The sequence below is a fragment of the Pararge aegeria genome, chromosome 3 (assembly GCF_905163445.1).
Source record: "Pararge aegeria chromosome 3, ilParAegt1.1, whole genome shotgun sequence".
Classification (NCBI taxonomy): Eukaryota; Metazoa; Arthropoda; class Insecta; order Lepidoptera; family Nymphalidae; genus Pararge; species Pararge aegeria.
Window position 1 is genome coordinate 20,809,032 of NC_053182.1, and position 14,263 is coordinate 20,823,294.

The 14,263-nt window shown below is 36.7% G+C and overlaps 1 protein-coding gene across 1 annotated transcript in view; it reads right to left on the reverse strand.

The window, feature by feature from the left end:
- The window catches only part of LOC120637261, a 116,968-nt gene extending 102,916 nt beyond the window's left edge, over positions 1-14,052 (reverse strand). The window contains exon 1 of the mRNA XM_039909003.1: positions 13,949-14,052. Coding sequence (XP_039764937.1) covers positions 13,949-14,027 — 79 coding nt within the window. The 5' untranslated portion in view covers positions 14,028-14,052. The remainder of the gene's footprint in view (positions 1-13,948) is intronic.
- Positions 14,053-14,263: the final 211 nt, after the last annotated feature.

Below are 14,263 nucleotides of genomic sequence, written 5' to 3' on the forward strand. Positions count from 1 at the left end.
ACCCTACCGGTCCAGAAAGCAGCTTCTACCGAGAAAAGCCGACAAGAAACTCAGCAGATTGCTCTTTTTCAACATCATTTTACAGTTTATCTTACAATTAATCTACAGAATGTTTCTATCTTGTGAGGGATAAAAGTGGAGCTGCCTGCTTCCAAGCGACCTTTTCGTTACGAATCGTATATTAAGAACGATTTATTAAATGAGTTTTAACACATTGTTTAAACTTATGCATTGGTACGTACACAATTACCTTAGGAAACGTATTTTAAAAGCCTATACTCAATCCCACAAAAGACTGCTACCTTTCGCAGACGACATGCAGGTGTCACTAACTTATGTCCATTTCGAGAAGTTGTTTAAATCCAATTTTCGTTAATAAAGAGCAATATTTTGTGTTACAAATAATATATTGTTGTAAATATATTGCAGAGCTACATTAAGTATATACACATTGTATTGTGTAACTTTGAAAGTGTGTGAGGGAAGACGAGACGCGGAGGATATCGGATAAGTCAGTCTCAGAGCTCTATAATTTGGGCTATATCAAATAAGACGCGGTAATTTTGAATTATATTCGCTTGCTTGCTAGGGTGGGGCATGCGTGTTGCCTTACCCACCGTGGACAAAGCATCCGTACCCGGAAGCTATTTCGAAACGAAGTTAATGACATGTTTGTTTAGTCATAGGTTTATTAATTTTATGCCTATTCTTTGAGGGTGTAGCTGTCTAAGAAACACCAGTCAGTCTTTTGTAGTAGTCTATAATTACCAACGGTTTAGAATGCAGAATTCAGCTAAGAAGAATCCGAGCCCGTTGCTCTAATCATCCCCATCTAGCCCCAATGTTTATGTTATGCGGGTACTAAGATAACTGATGAATCTTTTATGAACAATATACGTAATTACTTATAATATACCGATTTTTTTGGTTTGTCACAATACTTGAGTACGCGAATGGGACTGAGAAATAGAAAAAAAACGCAAAGAAATAGCTGAAAATTCTAACAAATCTAAATTGTTATTTTTTTTGTTCGAATAGCCACTTAGATGTATGTTCTAGGAGAAGAAAGTTTACCTATCTAATCGTAAAATACAATTTCTATGCTCAACTATTAATAAATGCATGGATCATGTTCTCCTCCTTGTTGCGGTCGTGTTGGTGGTACTGAACAGCTTGTTGGCGGAGCAGCTCCCTTGGTGGAGCAATGCGGTCTACTACAGGATACTAGTGGACTCCTTCAAGGACTCCGATGGAGATGGCCTGGGAGATCTACAAGGTACAACCAATCAGAGATTTTCTTTTAAACAAATGCGTGTGTAGGTTTCGCTTGAAAGGAGGTATTTTAATCAACCGTCACAAAAGAGATTTGATGACGCTTGGTTTTAGTGAGAGGTCCCAGGTTCGATCCACGGATGAGCCTATTTGGGAATTTATAATTTCTGAATTTTCTCTGATCTGTTCTGGTGAGAGGGTTGCGGGCTGGGTAGCACCCTACCGACGAATATGTGCCGGCATCGATTTAGCGTTCCCGTACGATGTCAGGTAGAACCCGATTTAAAGTTATCTTTCTTTCTTTTTTAAGTTATTAAAATATCACTTGCTTCAACGATGAAGGAAAACATAGTGACATCGTGACAAACAACAAAATTATTTTTAAATACAACTTACGTCTATTTCGCATATAACGGATATTATTATTATGGAAGAGCTGGGTCTTCTGATAAAGGTGTAGTAGTACTATATCTAAAATAGGGTACAATCTTGTTAAAACTGTAATTAAAAAATACAAGTTTACTTACTTTTTATTAACTTACATGCCTGAGACTTTTCTATAATGTTCTTAAAGTAGTGTAGAGTCCACCAATCCGCACGGGGCCAGCGTGGTGACCCCGTGCGGATCGGTGGTCCCCGGAGGAGACCCTTGCCCTGTGGTGGGCCTTAAATGAGTTGATATGATGATGATGATGACTACTTTACAGGGTAGCCCGTTACCATATTAGCCTGCATGATCACATCACTTTTGATATACCTTGCATACGTAAGGAACATGCTGTTATTATTATTATTTATGTAATTGTGATTGTGAACATAAGATACATGAAGTGTACAAAGGAAAGCTTATCTCTATAAGAGATCTCTTCCAGCTACCCCAGGAAGTGAGTAAGATGATTTAATTGTGGTATAGGTCAAATAAAGGTACAATATACTTCATAACTACTAAGTATATTTAATATATCTAAATAATAACAAAATTCTACATACTTACTAATACAATAACATTTGAATATACTATATATACAAAAAACATAAAAATAATATAATAAATATTTATATAATATAAATATTTATTATATTATTTTTGTTATTACACTGGCAACCGCATCCTTAAGACAGCAGCATTGCAAGAATGCTGCTCGGAGGCAGTACAAGCATAGCAGTAGATACTACTACTAAAAACTTCTCTCATACTAAAAGCATTACTAAACAGTGGCGTTTATTAGTGACCTAAAATATTGAAACATGGCACATAGGTGAGGTGGAAAATCCGAAAATCGATGTTTTAATTTCCCGTCAATTACAGCAAACAAAATTTCACCCAATTACTGAGCACAGTGTTATGCAGAGCGCCAAAAACCACTTGTAAAAGTGACGCGAATAAAAACAACCCCTTCAATCGGGGGTAAATGTGGGGTAAATTTGAAAAACACGCGGCGCCCCATTTCTGGCTCACAGGTTGATGTTGATTTATTGTCCGGGCGTGTTTGGAGTGCGCGCATTCAATCGCACTACAAATTACAAATATTGATTCCGTTCGCGGAAACAAGCTCACCGACCTAATAAATACTTGTTATTGGTCCTTAGTCTTAGTCCAAGTGAGTTCTATTCTAATCTAGGAAATCTATTTTATCTCGGAAACATTCACACTCGCACAAAGCGACTTGCATCTTCTTTTCTTATATGCATGGCTGGGATTTGAAAATCCTTCCGGGTCCTGTGTTCCCTAAGTCTAACACCTGTTTAATCGGTCACTCTTGTTTTAAAAATACCCAGAACGTAAGTCTTAGGAAACACAGTGCCAAATTGTATGCAAGCGCGCATCTTAAGCCAAATATGCATTGCATTTTCCGTCAGGTGAGATTGTGGTCAAGCACTAGTCTATTACCAATAAAAAAAAACAATTAATAGCCTGCGAACGCATTGAAGCAGCGTGGAGGGTAAAAACAGTTCAGTAATGGGATATGGGGCTAAAAACAATGATAACGGTGAAATTTTGAAGATCTCCTGGTTCAGTGATGATCCTCAGCATTGGTAATTGGGAGTTAATTTTTTTTTAATTTTCTCTGGTCTGGTCTGGTCTGTACCTCGGCCTCGGTAGTTACCATCCTGCACTGCTTAAAGTTATAGCGTTCCAGTATGTTGACGCGTAGGGACGTATAAGGATTTAAATATTACTCTTAATAGTTCAAACCGCTACCATCTAAGACTGCAACATCACTTACCTCTCGGTGAGTTTGCAGTCAAGGGCTAACTTGTAGGGAAATATAGAAAATATATATTCAAAGATAAAATATAAACTCAATATATCCAAATAGACCTTTAGAAAACACCTGCCGATTACGAAGCTACATACAAAATATTAGGTTAAGCATAAAGAGAAAATTACCTGAACTAATAATTTATAACGAAATGTAGATTAAATTGGAAAAAAGGACCATACAGCATATAAATGAAATGCGTAGATAATTATCAAATACAAGTGCAAAAAAATATTAGTAGGTTTATTTTACGGGCTATTTCTGATTATTTGAAGTGATTTTATAATATAATCACTAGTACCAGTAGTTCGCTTAACAATGGATGGATTTAGGTAACGTATATGACGAAAGCTAATTTTATTTAAAGTAAGTGAAAACTAAAGCGATATTAACTTTAAATTACGACCAACTAACCACAGACAATGCTACCTAATATCTTGCAAAATGGTGGTGCCGTGTCATTGGAAACCTTACAATGGCCACAAATTTGTTTTCTTTTTTAATTATGACGAACGAAGTTTCCCTACATGGTTATTAAATTAATATTTACTCGTCTGATTAATAATTCAAGGAATCATGATTCACCTTCAAAATAACCGTGAGTAATACAAAATATGTATATTTAACAGATTGCTTCATTGAAACAGAAGGTAGGGTGGTTTCTAAAAATACGATGACTGTATCACAAGAGTGCAATTCACTCTGCCTTCCGAAACAGTCGCAGCGAGTAGACTCACTACAAACAGACAAGCTTGATGTTTCAAAAGTAAACCTACTTGTAATAAAAGTTTTTTTGTAATATTAGCAAATACAAATAGTAAGATATAGTATAAAACACAAACTATGAAGACCAAAAAATAATTAAAAATCTACTTTAGAATAGTATGCAAATGAAGTTCATAATAAACAACACTTGTTGTGTCATATTCATATCGTGCTCGCTCGCCAATACTTCGCACCCTGTCTGCGATCAATGCTTTCCTAGATGCTAGACCTGATTTCGATGTATTTGCTGATGAATGAATTAAGATCACGCGATTTTCGTAAGTGTAGATCAACAATTCTTTGAATTTGTTTTTGTTTTTCTTTTTAATATTGGTTAATTGCAATTTTTTTTCCATGCTTTTGTATTGTTCTTTTTTATATTTTTTAATTAGTTTAATAAATAAATAATCTAATTAATAGTATAAAATAAATCATTTAAATCATAAATTCTATATCTTTAATTTGCAAACTTCAGAGAAAGGGGCTGGAGAGATTGGTGGTTTCACATTGTTCAAAATAAATCGAAAAGCTTGGGGTTTAAAATGACATTGAAACCAAATTTAAAAAATCTTCACTTGCGCCAACAACGCTACTTTTTATTTTTCTTTGCAATAATACATTTTTTCGTAAAGGTTCGTTTGTATCTCCGACGTAGAATAGAGGGGGTGCTTAATGAAAAATGTTCTAAGGTGGCCGCCGCCACAACGGATGGCGGATAACCTATTCTTCACAAACTCTCACAATATGTGAATCAAAAAAAGGGCTTGACTAGCAGAATGTAGACTATGACAGTTTTTGAATCCAAGATGGCCACCAAAAAATGGCAAATCAATTTACTTTTTCAGGGTTTATGTAATTTATAGTTTAATTAAATCTAAAAACGAAATGGCGATTATGATTGTGACGCAGGTACAATAAAACAGCTAAGCTACGTACGCGCGCTAGGCGCTGACGCCGTCATCCTGTCACCAATAGTTACTAAGAGCACAGACTGCAGAACCCCCGGCCCGGTAGACTTCACAGACATCGATGTGAGATACGGAAATGCTGATAAGTTTAATGCTCTGGTGGAGAAGGCTAAAAAACTTGGTAAGAATCAATAAACATCTTCCTAACCTTCTTGTCAAACGCAAACAATGATTTCACTGATCTGAACTAAATTAATCATTCTTAATATAAGGAATGTGAAAATGGTTCTTGTGTTGTCGCAACACGCAGCAATGACGAAATTAAGTGAATTTTACATAAAATAGTTAAAGAACAAAAGAGTGACATAAGGTATATCGTATCCCAGGTATCAATTAAACAAAAGAATAAATTATAAAAGTGTTGAAATATTTTTTCTCGAAATAGCTTTAGTAGCTTACCTAAACATAATATAAAATGATTATATAGACTAAAGGATATTTTTAACTCAAGGGTTTTCTGCCAACAGAGCTCAAGCTTCTCGTAACCCTGCCACTTCAGACTATCAGCTTGAGTTCTGAGGTATTCAATTTGAGCGCGGAACGGAGACCTGGTTACGAAGATAAACTTGTTTGGAGAAATGGAAAAGAAGATGAACTACCCCCAGTAAGTCCTCAACTGTCAGGCAAATTTATTATTATAGGTTTATACTATAGTATAGTGGGTGTGTCCTATATAATTGGCTTTGAAAAACCAGTATTAACTAACTAGCTTCTGGCCACGACTTGGTCTGTGTGGACTTCAGAATTGCCTGTAAAGCTACGCTCGTTAAAAAAATTTAATCTTACCATGGGAGATCAGTATAGGAAGTACATATACATATCCTTTTCCATAGCATAGGTTACATGCATATCAAATTTCAAAGCTGTCTGCCGAGGCTTAGCTCGTAATCAATTTTCCATTTTCCCTCGGGAACTACTTAAAGAATCGAAATAAAAGGTAGCCTACGTTCTCTTCCGTATCAAAGGCTACATGCATGTTGACATTACATCCAAATCTGGTGTCAAAATTGCGTGATTGAGTAACAAACATCCACGCTTTCACATTTATAATATTAAGTAGGATTTTTGTCTTACTGGTTATAACTGCACTAACGTATCAGAGGTATCTTAATTAAAACCAAAATATGGCACCTTCATAAAATCACGTACCACGTACGTTTCACTTCTTCAGGAGTAGCAGATTTTATCTCTTTCCAAGTGGATACTAATAAGTATCTACTTATTTTGGTGCTTAAAATAAATTTCTTTTCATTCATGACCTACTATTTCAAGGATGAGGAAGGAGTTGACAAATGGATATGGCACGATGGTCGAGCTGCGTACTATGGAACCGCCAACAACGAGGCAATTTTAAACCTTTGCTCTGAAGCTGTAATAGCGATGTTCTCAGATGTTCAATGCACATGGTTGAAGCGTGGAGTTGTGGGGGTGGTTGTAAACCCTGATTATAACATAGATTACGACTGTAGTGTGCAGTTAGTGAAAAAGATGGTCATAGCTGCTATGGGGTGTGCTCGTAACACCAATATGGAACCACCGTAAGTCTTAAATCTCTCTCTCCATCGTTACTAGTATTGTAAATGCAAAAGTGTTTCTTGGCTTATACTTCAATCGTGCAAGAACAGTGCTTTAGTTTTTGTACAAGTATAATCTGTGGACTGGAAAGTGACATAGGTTACTTTTTATCCCGAATATGAAGGGACGGACGGTTCTATCGTGATAGATCGGAAGCGTAATTGCTAAATGCATTTAATTAATAATACAATAATAAAATACAATGTAACTTTATATCCCCTTAGGTTTTGGAACAATAATAAACGTAAACCTACTTAAAATTCGCAAAAAAACGTACCTACCATTTTAAAAGTAATAAAACAGTTTAATGGTATTTTGATTTTTATTTCACGCAATAGCCAACAAAAGAGATAAACGAAACATTTTGCAAAGAGAGTGAGATTTGCAAAGTGCCATAAAGTGAAATTATTAATCAAGTGCAAAGTAGTTAATAATAGAGAACACAAATTGAGAGTTGAAGATCTCGGCTCAAAATCTCACCCTGATGAGGATAATGATGTTGATGAAAGATATAACACCAACATATCAGACAATACAATTACTAACGCCAGCGCCTATAGAATATAGCTGGCAAAACCGCATCAGTCAATGCAACTATGTTTCCTTTCAGGGTAATACTAGTTGAGACCTCGCTCGGAGCGGAAATCGGTGCTAAATACTACGGAGGAGGTAGTTCAGGAGCCAATAGCGTGATAAGTTATGCTCTTGCCGCACCAACAAGGCGATCGTCACCGAATTTAGCGCTAGACTTGCACGCTGCGATGTTGTACCCACCGCAAGATACTGCTCCTACTTGGACAGTAAGTCTCTGTTATGTATTGAAGTGTCCTTTATTATAGATTCTGTTAACATAAGATTATCCGACTGAGTTTGCTGTGGTTTCTACATAGAGCGATGTGCGATTGGAACCCTCGTAGCTTTAATTGTAAGTTTGGTTAATGACATATTCAAAGTCAAAGTCAAAAATATCTTTATTCAAGTAGGCCCACAGGTGGTACTTTTGATAGTGAAATGACGGCGATAACCATTTTGTTAACTTAAAACTAAAGCTACCAGGGTTCCAAACGCGTCCTGGTCTAAGAAGAAGCCCACAACAAACTTAGCCGTATTTTAAAATACACATTTCGGGAGCGGCTGGATTTGAATCAGCATCCTCGACCTCGGCTAGGGTGCTGTGAACGCTATTGACTGTTGCTTATAATTAGAATTTGATTCAGAACTGTCATATCAAATAGGCAAGTAATTACGTGCATCTTTTAGGGCCCGAACACCGGAGTCGATAAGGCAGTGCATTTTTTATCTTTACCCAGTTTAACTATCACTATATACAGATTTCAATGTGTAATATCGATCCGGAAAAACCCCTTTGATGCCTTGGAGTCGTTCTCTAATCATTGTAAACTGCATCTTGTTACCACTAGTTACGTATGAATTTACGATGGCTTGAGATAAATGCCCGGCCATCCCTAGTGTGCTCGGGCCATAATCGTCTATAAGTATTTCTTCAGGTTGTTATAAAGCTGCATTACTTTTTGGGTTGGTCGATTTGATTATTTATTTTAGCAATTTGTGAAAATTTGAATATACATGGTGTGTAATTTTGAAATCGACCAAAGATATTTCACTGACTTTCACCTACTTAAAGCCAAAAATGTTTAATATAATATCAGAGAGAACACTCCTTATGAATGAATGAATGAATACACTTTTATTGTACACCACAGAGAAAATTTACAGAGATACAAATACAACAGCACAATAAGACTCCTTATGTGATATAATTTGGCTAAATTATATCATATCCTACACGATTGCATGAATTGTGAAGTATTAAAATACGCCTGTATCGCAACAGTGAATATCGACAAGCAAAAGGTACAAGCACTTGGTGCCAAGTTTGGCGCTGAACCTGCAAACTTTACGCTGCTCGGCGTATCCACCACAAGATACGACCCCCACTTGGCTCGAGAATCCGCCCTAAATACCGAACATGCTGCTGTCCAAATAAATCTGCCGTAAGCCGTGCAATGTCTTGCTTTCAGATATTAGTTTTGATATACGGCTCTATTTCACCCGTGGTTTTGTTTGGATCGTCGTATGTGCTTCCGAAACGATCCAAATTGCTCGTCTCACTCTCGACATACATATATTATTGAAAAAGCATGTTAACATTTTGTCAAACATATCGGCTCAATCGAAATCATGTAGTTTGCTTGTCTAATGCATCGAACATGTCTAGACAAGTTGCCGTGATATTTCCATGCTTGTTAAAAATGCAAAAGCTGAATTTTTAACTACTGGTTATATCAACTGCTATGGATGATGTTCTGCCGTTTTTCGTTTGTTATAATCCGTCTAAATTTACTTTTTTAGTGCAAAATTCACACATTTAGCACTAGCCTCATTAAGCTTAATATATTTAATCTAAATTAAATAAAACTACTTTACAGATACAACTAACTAACAACTAAATCCAAGAATTTAAATATTATAAAATTCTCATATTTCTTACAGACAAGTATAACAAACGAAAGTCGAATAGCAACACGTTACGGGAACGAGATGGTGGATGGAATACTTCTTCTAGCACTAACACTGCCCGGAGCAGTTTTACTCCACCAGGGAGATGAATTAGGGGCAGCAGATACCATCTTAGAATGGGCAGAAACAACCGAGTGCTGGCCAACATATGCTGTCGCATCAGCAGCCCCATTCCCTTGGGATGATACTCCAACAGCTGGTTTCACGTCTGGTCAACCCTGGTTACCCTTGGCCACGAACTACAGATACGCCAATGCTAAGACGGAGTATGCTAATGAAATGAGCCATGTTGGTGTCATGAGAACAGCGGCTGCTATGAGAAAATCTCCAGCCATGGGACCTCATGTAGAGGTAAATCCTGCGAAATACATTACAAATAATAAAGAAGTTGCTAAAGTGTTTCATTTTGAAACGCGATGATAGGTTTAAACCGCCAATTTTAAATATGTATGGCAGTTTCTAGAATGGATGAAAGCCTAGTGGTAAGGACTCTGGCCTCTATTTTAGTGGGACAGAGTTTAGTTTCTGGCAAATTTTTTGAGGCGTGCCGCTAAATTTTTTGAGGTATTTGCCTTTTTAGCAAATAAATATCGTTTGCTCTAACGGTGAAGGAAAACCGCATCGTAGGGAAACTTATACTTTAAAAAACATTATTTCTTTACACCATATGAAGTCTACCAAAAGTCTATCAAACCGCACTTGGCCAGCGTGGTGGCCTACGACTTTTAGGTCGTCCTCTTCTCACTTCTCTATCTAAGAGGAGACCCGAGCCTATTACGGATCGATAATGAGTTGATAATGGTAATGATGGCAGTTTCCTCATATAGGTATGAGATGACCTCAACTTTATAAATAGTAGATCTTACTTTATAACTATTGCCATTCATAAATATTTAGAAATTTATTCATATATATGAGCTTTATTTTTACCTTTAATTTAACTTAGTGGCATTAACAGAAAAAGACATTCGTAGTCATAAAGCTCTTAAAATAAACACAAAAAAAAGACTTATTATTTAGAAAATTCAGTGCAGTTCACGTAACAGTTACCTATGTCAGTTTCATAAACTGCCCCAAAATTGAAATACGACCTCTTATCGCTTGCAGGTAAATCTTTTATCTATATGATGCATGTATGACAGTATCGACGGTTATTTAAATACTACATCTAATATTCAACAATACATCTGCTATTTCAGAACTATAAGTGATCATTTATCAAAATGTGATCGTAATTTCATTTGATCGTGACTAATTTCTAATTTTTGCACCCTAATTGAGCCAATACATTTTTTTAGATAAATCGTTTTGGTGACGCTCTTGCTATTTTGAGATGGGGTGGTGCGGGATCTCTTCTTGTTGTTATCAACTTAGGTTTAGGACAAACCGAAGTACAACTTTCAAAGATCCCAGGTCTACCGCAAGAGATGACAATAGCTGCTAGTTCTGGAGGATCTAGTCTTTCTCCCGGATCTCATGTAAACTTAGAGAAACTTATCAAGATGGCATCTGGTGAAACGGTTCTTTTAGCAGGACCTCCGAGACATTGTGGAGGCCCAGGACCAGTGGATAAAATTACCAATAAACTATCCGAAGGCTGGCAAAAGCTAAATAAGTATTTTGGCAATTTGTAAAACTATTTTGTTTCAAATACATTTTGAATGGAATAAGTGTTTTATTGTAGTGGATAAATGATACCATTATCTGTTTCCTGGCTGCAGGATATTTATATCTTTTAATTTATAATTGCAAGGATAACTTCAATTGCTGAAACGCACATCCAATATTTATCTCAATACCTATGAGTTAACAAACATTTAACAGTCTAGCCTTATAATTGAAGCGGAAGAGAATTAACGGATTTTCAATGTTTTTTTTTTTTTATAAGTTTGGATTATGGTTATTTAAAGCGATGATAGGCTTCCGTTTTTTGTTTTGGAGGTACTTTAATCCCCGGCACGCAACTCTAACATTTCGGAGTGTGTTAAGTTATTAAATCACCAAATTGTACTCTCTTGCTCTGTATTTATATCGCTGTAACTACTTTTTTTCTTTGGTGTACAATAAAAGTGTATTCATTCATTCATCACTTGCTTCAACGCTGAAGGAAAACAACGCCTGAGAGTTCTCCGTAATGTTCTCGAGGGCGGGCGAAGTCAACCAATCGGTACTTCCTGGACTACGGTCTTAACCCTTCTCATCAGAGGAGATCCGTGCTCTCTAGTGGGCTGGTAATGGTTTAATGATGATGATGATTTAAAACTGAACGATTGTCCAGAAATTCAACCAAGAATTAGGTAGTTAGTTGATTTTTAATTCTGACTTGACAGACAGTGACAAAGAGAATAATATAATAATAATCGGTAGATAATGCACATGTAGGCATGCATTTACTCATTGTTCCGAGATTTATAGGTTTTTTTATCTAAATTCGCTAATGAATAGAATCGCATAAAAGTTAGTGGTTATACGATTATCACACTGTCCTATAATAAATGAAATTGAATATTCTATTTGATCACGTGTGGAAACAATTTGGTTAGAGAGTTAAAACGAGTTAACGATTTATTTTCTTATAAGTTCGCTTGCCCCTCACCCAAATTTTAGCGCAGCCAAATAAATACGTCCACAAAGAATAAACAACGGTTTAAGTTAATATTGTAGGCTTCATAGGAATTATTTATAGCGTTTATAGTGACACAAATATCACAATAGAAACACTCTACAGTGCGCTCCAGACGGCAGACAACGAGCGTAAACGTAGCGTAGTATAAATCGTAGTATAAAATGGATGCCACCACGCCGCGATCGACGTCGCTCGCGGACATTACCCTACATTCGCATTGTGCATTTCATTCCCTTTTGTATTTTCTGTATGACCTATTTTCTCATGAGTCTTGTGAACCCCCCATATCATTTACATAGGTGCCTACTTAAGCGAAATTATGTTCTCTATAAGGCAGGGAAGTTCGTTTTAATTTGTGACGTGTATGTTATTAAGTTCTGCTGTACTTACTTTAACATCTTCATTCTGCAATATTACGAGTACTTCATCAAAAGCTTTTTAAATTTTCTGTCTGAGTCAGAAGAAGGTTTAATGGATTTTTGTATTTCTGCGTTTTAATTAAATACAGATATTTTTTTTATTGTCAAATGTAGTATTAGCTTGTAAAGACGTTTTTCCCTAAGCTAGGAATTGGTCTGTACCTTTTAATGGCTTTTAACCCAGGTGTGAATTTTCTCAATATAGCGATTAAAATATCTATTTGGAAAACTTATCATTTAGCAATTTATACTGTTCGTGTCTTATGTCTGATCTTTACTATTAGATTAATCAAAATCGAAACAAGTGACTAAACTTATTAAGTATTTAATTCAAGATTATCGAATTTCAAGATGTTGTACCGCGAAATTGGATAGTCTTGTATTATATTAGCGAATTAACCTCCCTCTTTACAAATTAAAGTTCATATTATAGTTAAAGCAGATATTAATATTAAGTGTGACCTGAAACTAAAAGATTAACCACAAGTATACAAGATCCAAAATGGAGTCCCCAGAAACGTGAAAGCCGCAAACCCTTCAGCGGTTTCTTGACTAATCACTATCCGGCACAGGGCGTAAACCTTTTAGAACACGGATATAAATTATATAGAATTTTTCTGATAATTAATATCCCACTCATGGAATAAGATTCTCCTCTAATTACATTGAAAAAAAGTTGTTTAATTGACGTAACAATATTTCATTTAACGTTGTTATTTTTACTTTTTAATTTAATTAATTTCTAACGAACTAGACAAGTTTGTCTGAGCAATTCCCCCGCTACCCCAGACACGCTGGATTGCGGTTTTACGAGCGACAGAATATACGCCTTCTGGCGGATAGTTACGGTCTTCAATTGAGTGGATTGTCGATTTCGCGGTTTTTACGATACTGATTTAATGTATCGCAGTTCTCAGATTCTATGTTTAAAAAAAAAACAATAAATATGAGGCGTGTTAAAACCGGGAAAATCATTCAACCGGCTTTACAGCAAATTAAATTTATAAAGCCAATAAATAAGTTCTGAGTGTTTTCCTAAAAATGTATACCCTTTCTAATTAAAGTACTATCCACTTAGGGCTATACGCCCTCTAGCGGATGACAAGGCATAGTTAGATTTAATATTGCGCGAATTTTAAGGATACAGCACTTCTTCGAGGTTTTAAGGATTACTTCTTGTACTTTACATAGGTTATACGCTAAACCGGCTTGTAAGTGCCCTCTTTTGGGTGGTTTTCGCAAAACACACGCTGTAATATCGGCGATTTAAAAGTCGCAAATCCGAGATGGATGGCACCAAATTGTTGAAGTTATTCGCGACTATTTGTACGTTTTGATAAGAAAACAGTACACTCATTCAATTATGCCCTCTATTGGTGGTTTTAACATTCATAAAAGTGTGAAGTTCGCGGTTTTAACATTCCCAACTCCATGATGGATACGATAGGGGTTGTATTGTCGGTATTCCCGATTTAGGGTAAGTTTCTCGTGGTTCAAAGTAGGTGATAGGGTACGTACAGAACTTGCTCTTCTCCGCACGTCCGATGGAGGCGGCGAGGCATGCGGTGAGCGCGGTGAGCAGGGCACGCGCCTTCATGGCCGCGGCACGGGCTCGCGGGGGCCCGGCGCGGCGCGGACTGGCGCCCTGCGCTATCGACCCCACGCCGGTGGGCTGCCTTTGGGCATGCGCTCTACACGTCCTTGCGGGTTGCTAGTTGCAAAAACTGTGTAGATTAAATAAACGAAACTGTACTGCAACCATTCAGTTTCAATTGCTATAATCTGTGGCAGCGCGACGAATCTGTGGTGTATATTTTTTACTATATCCACGTA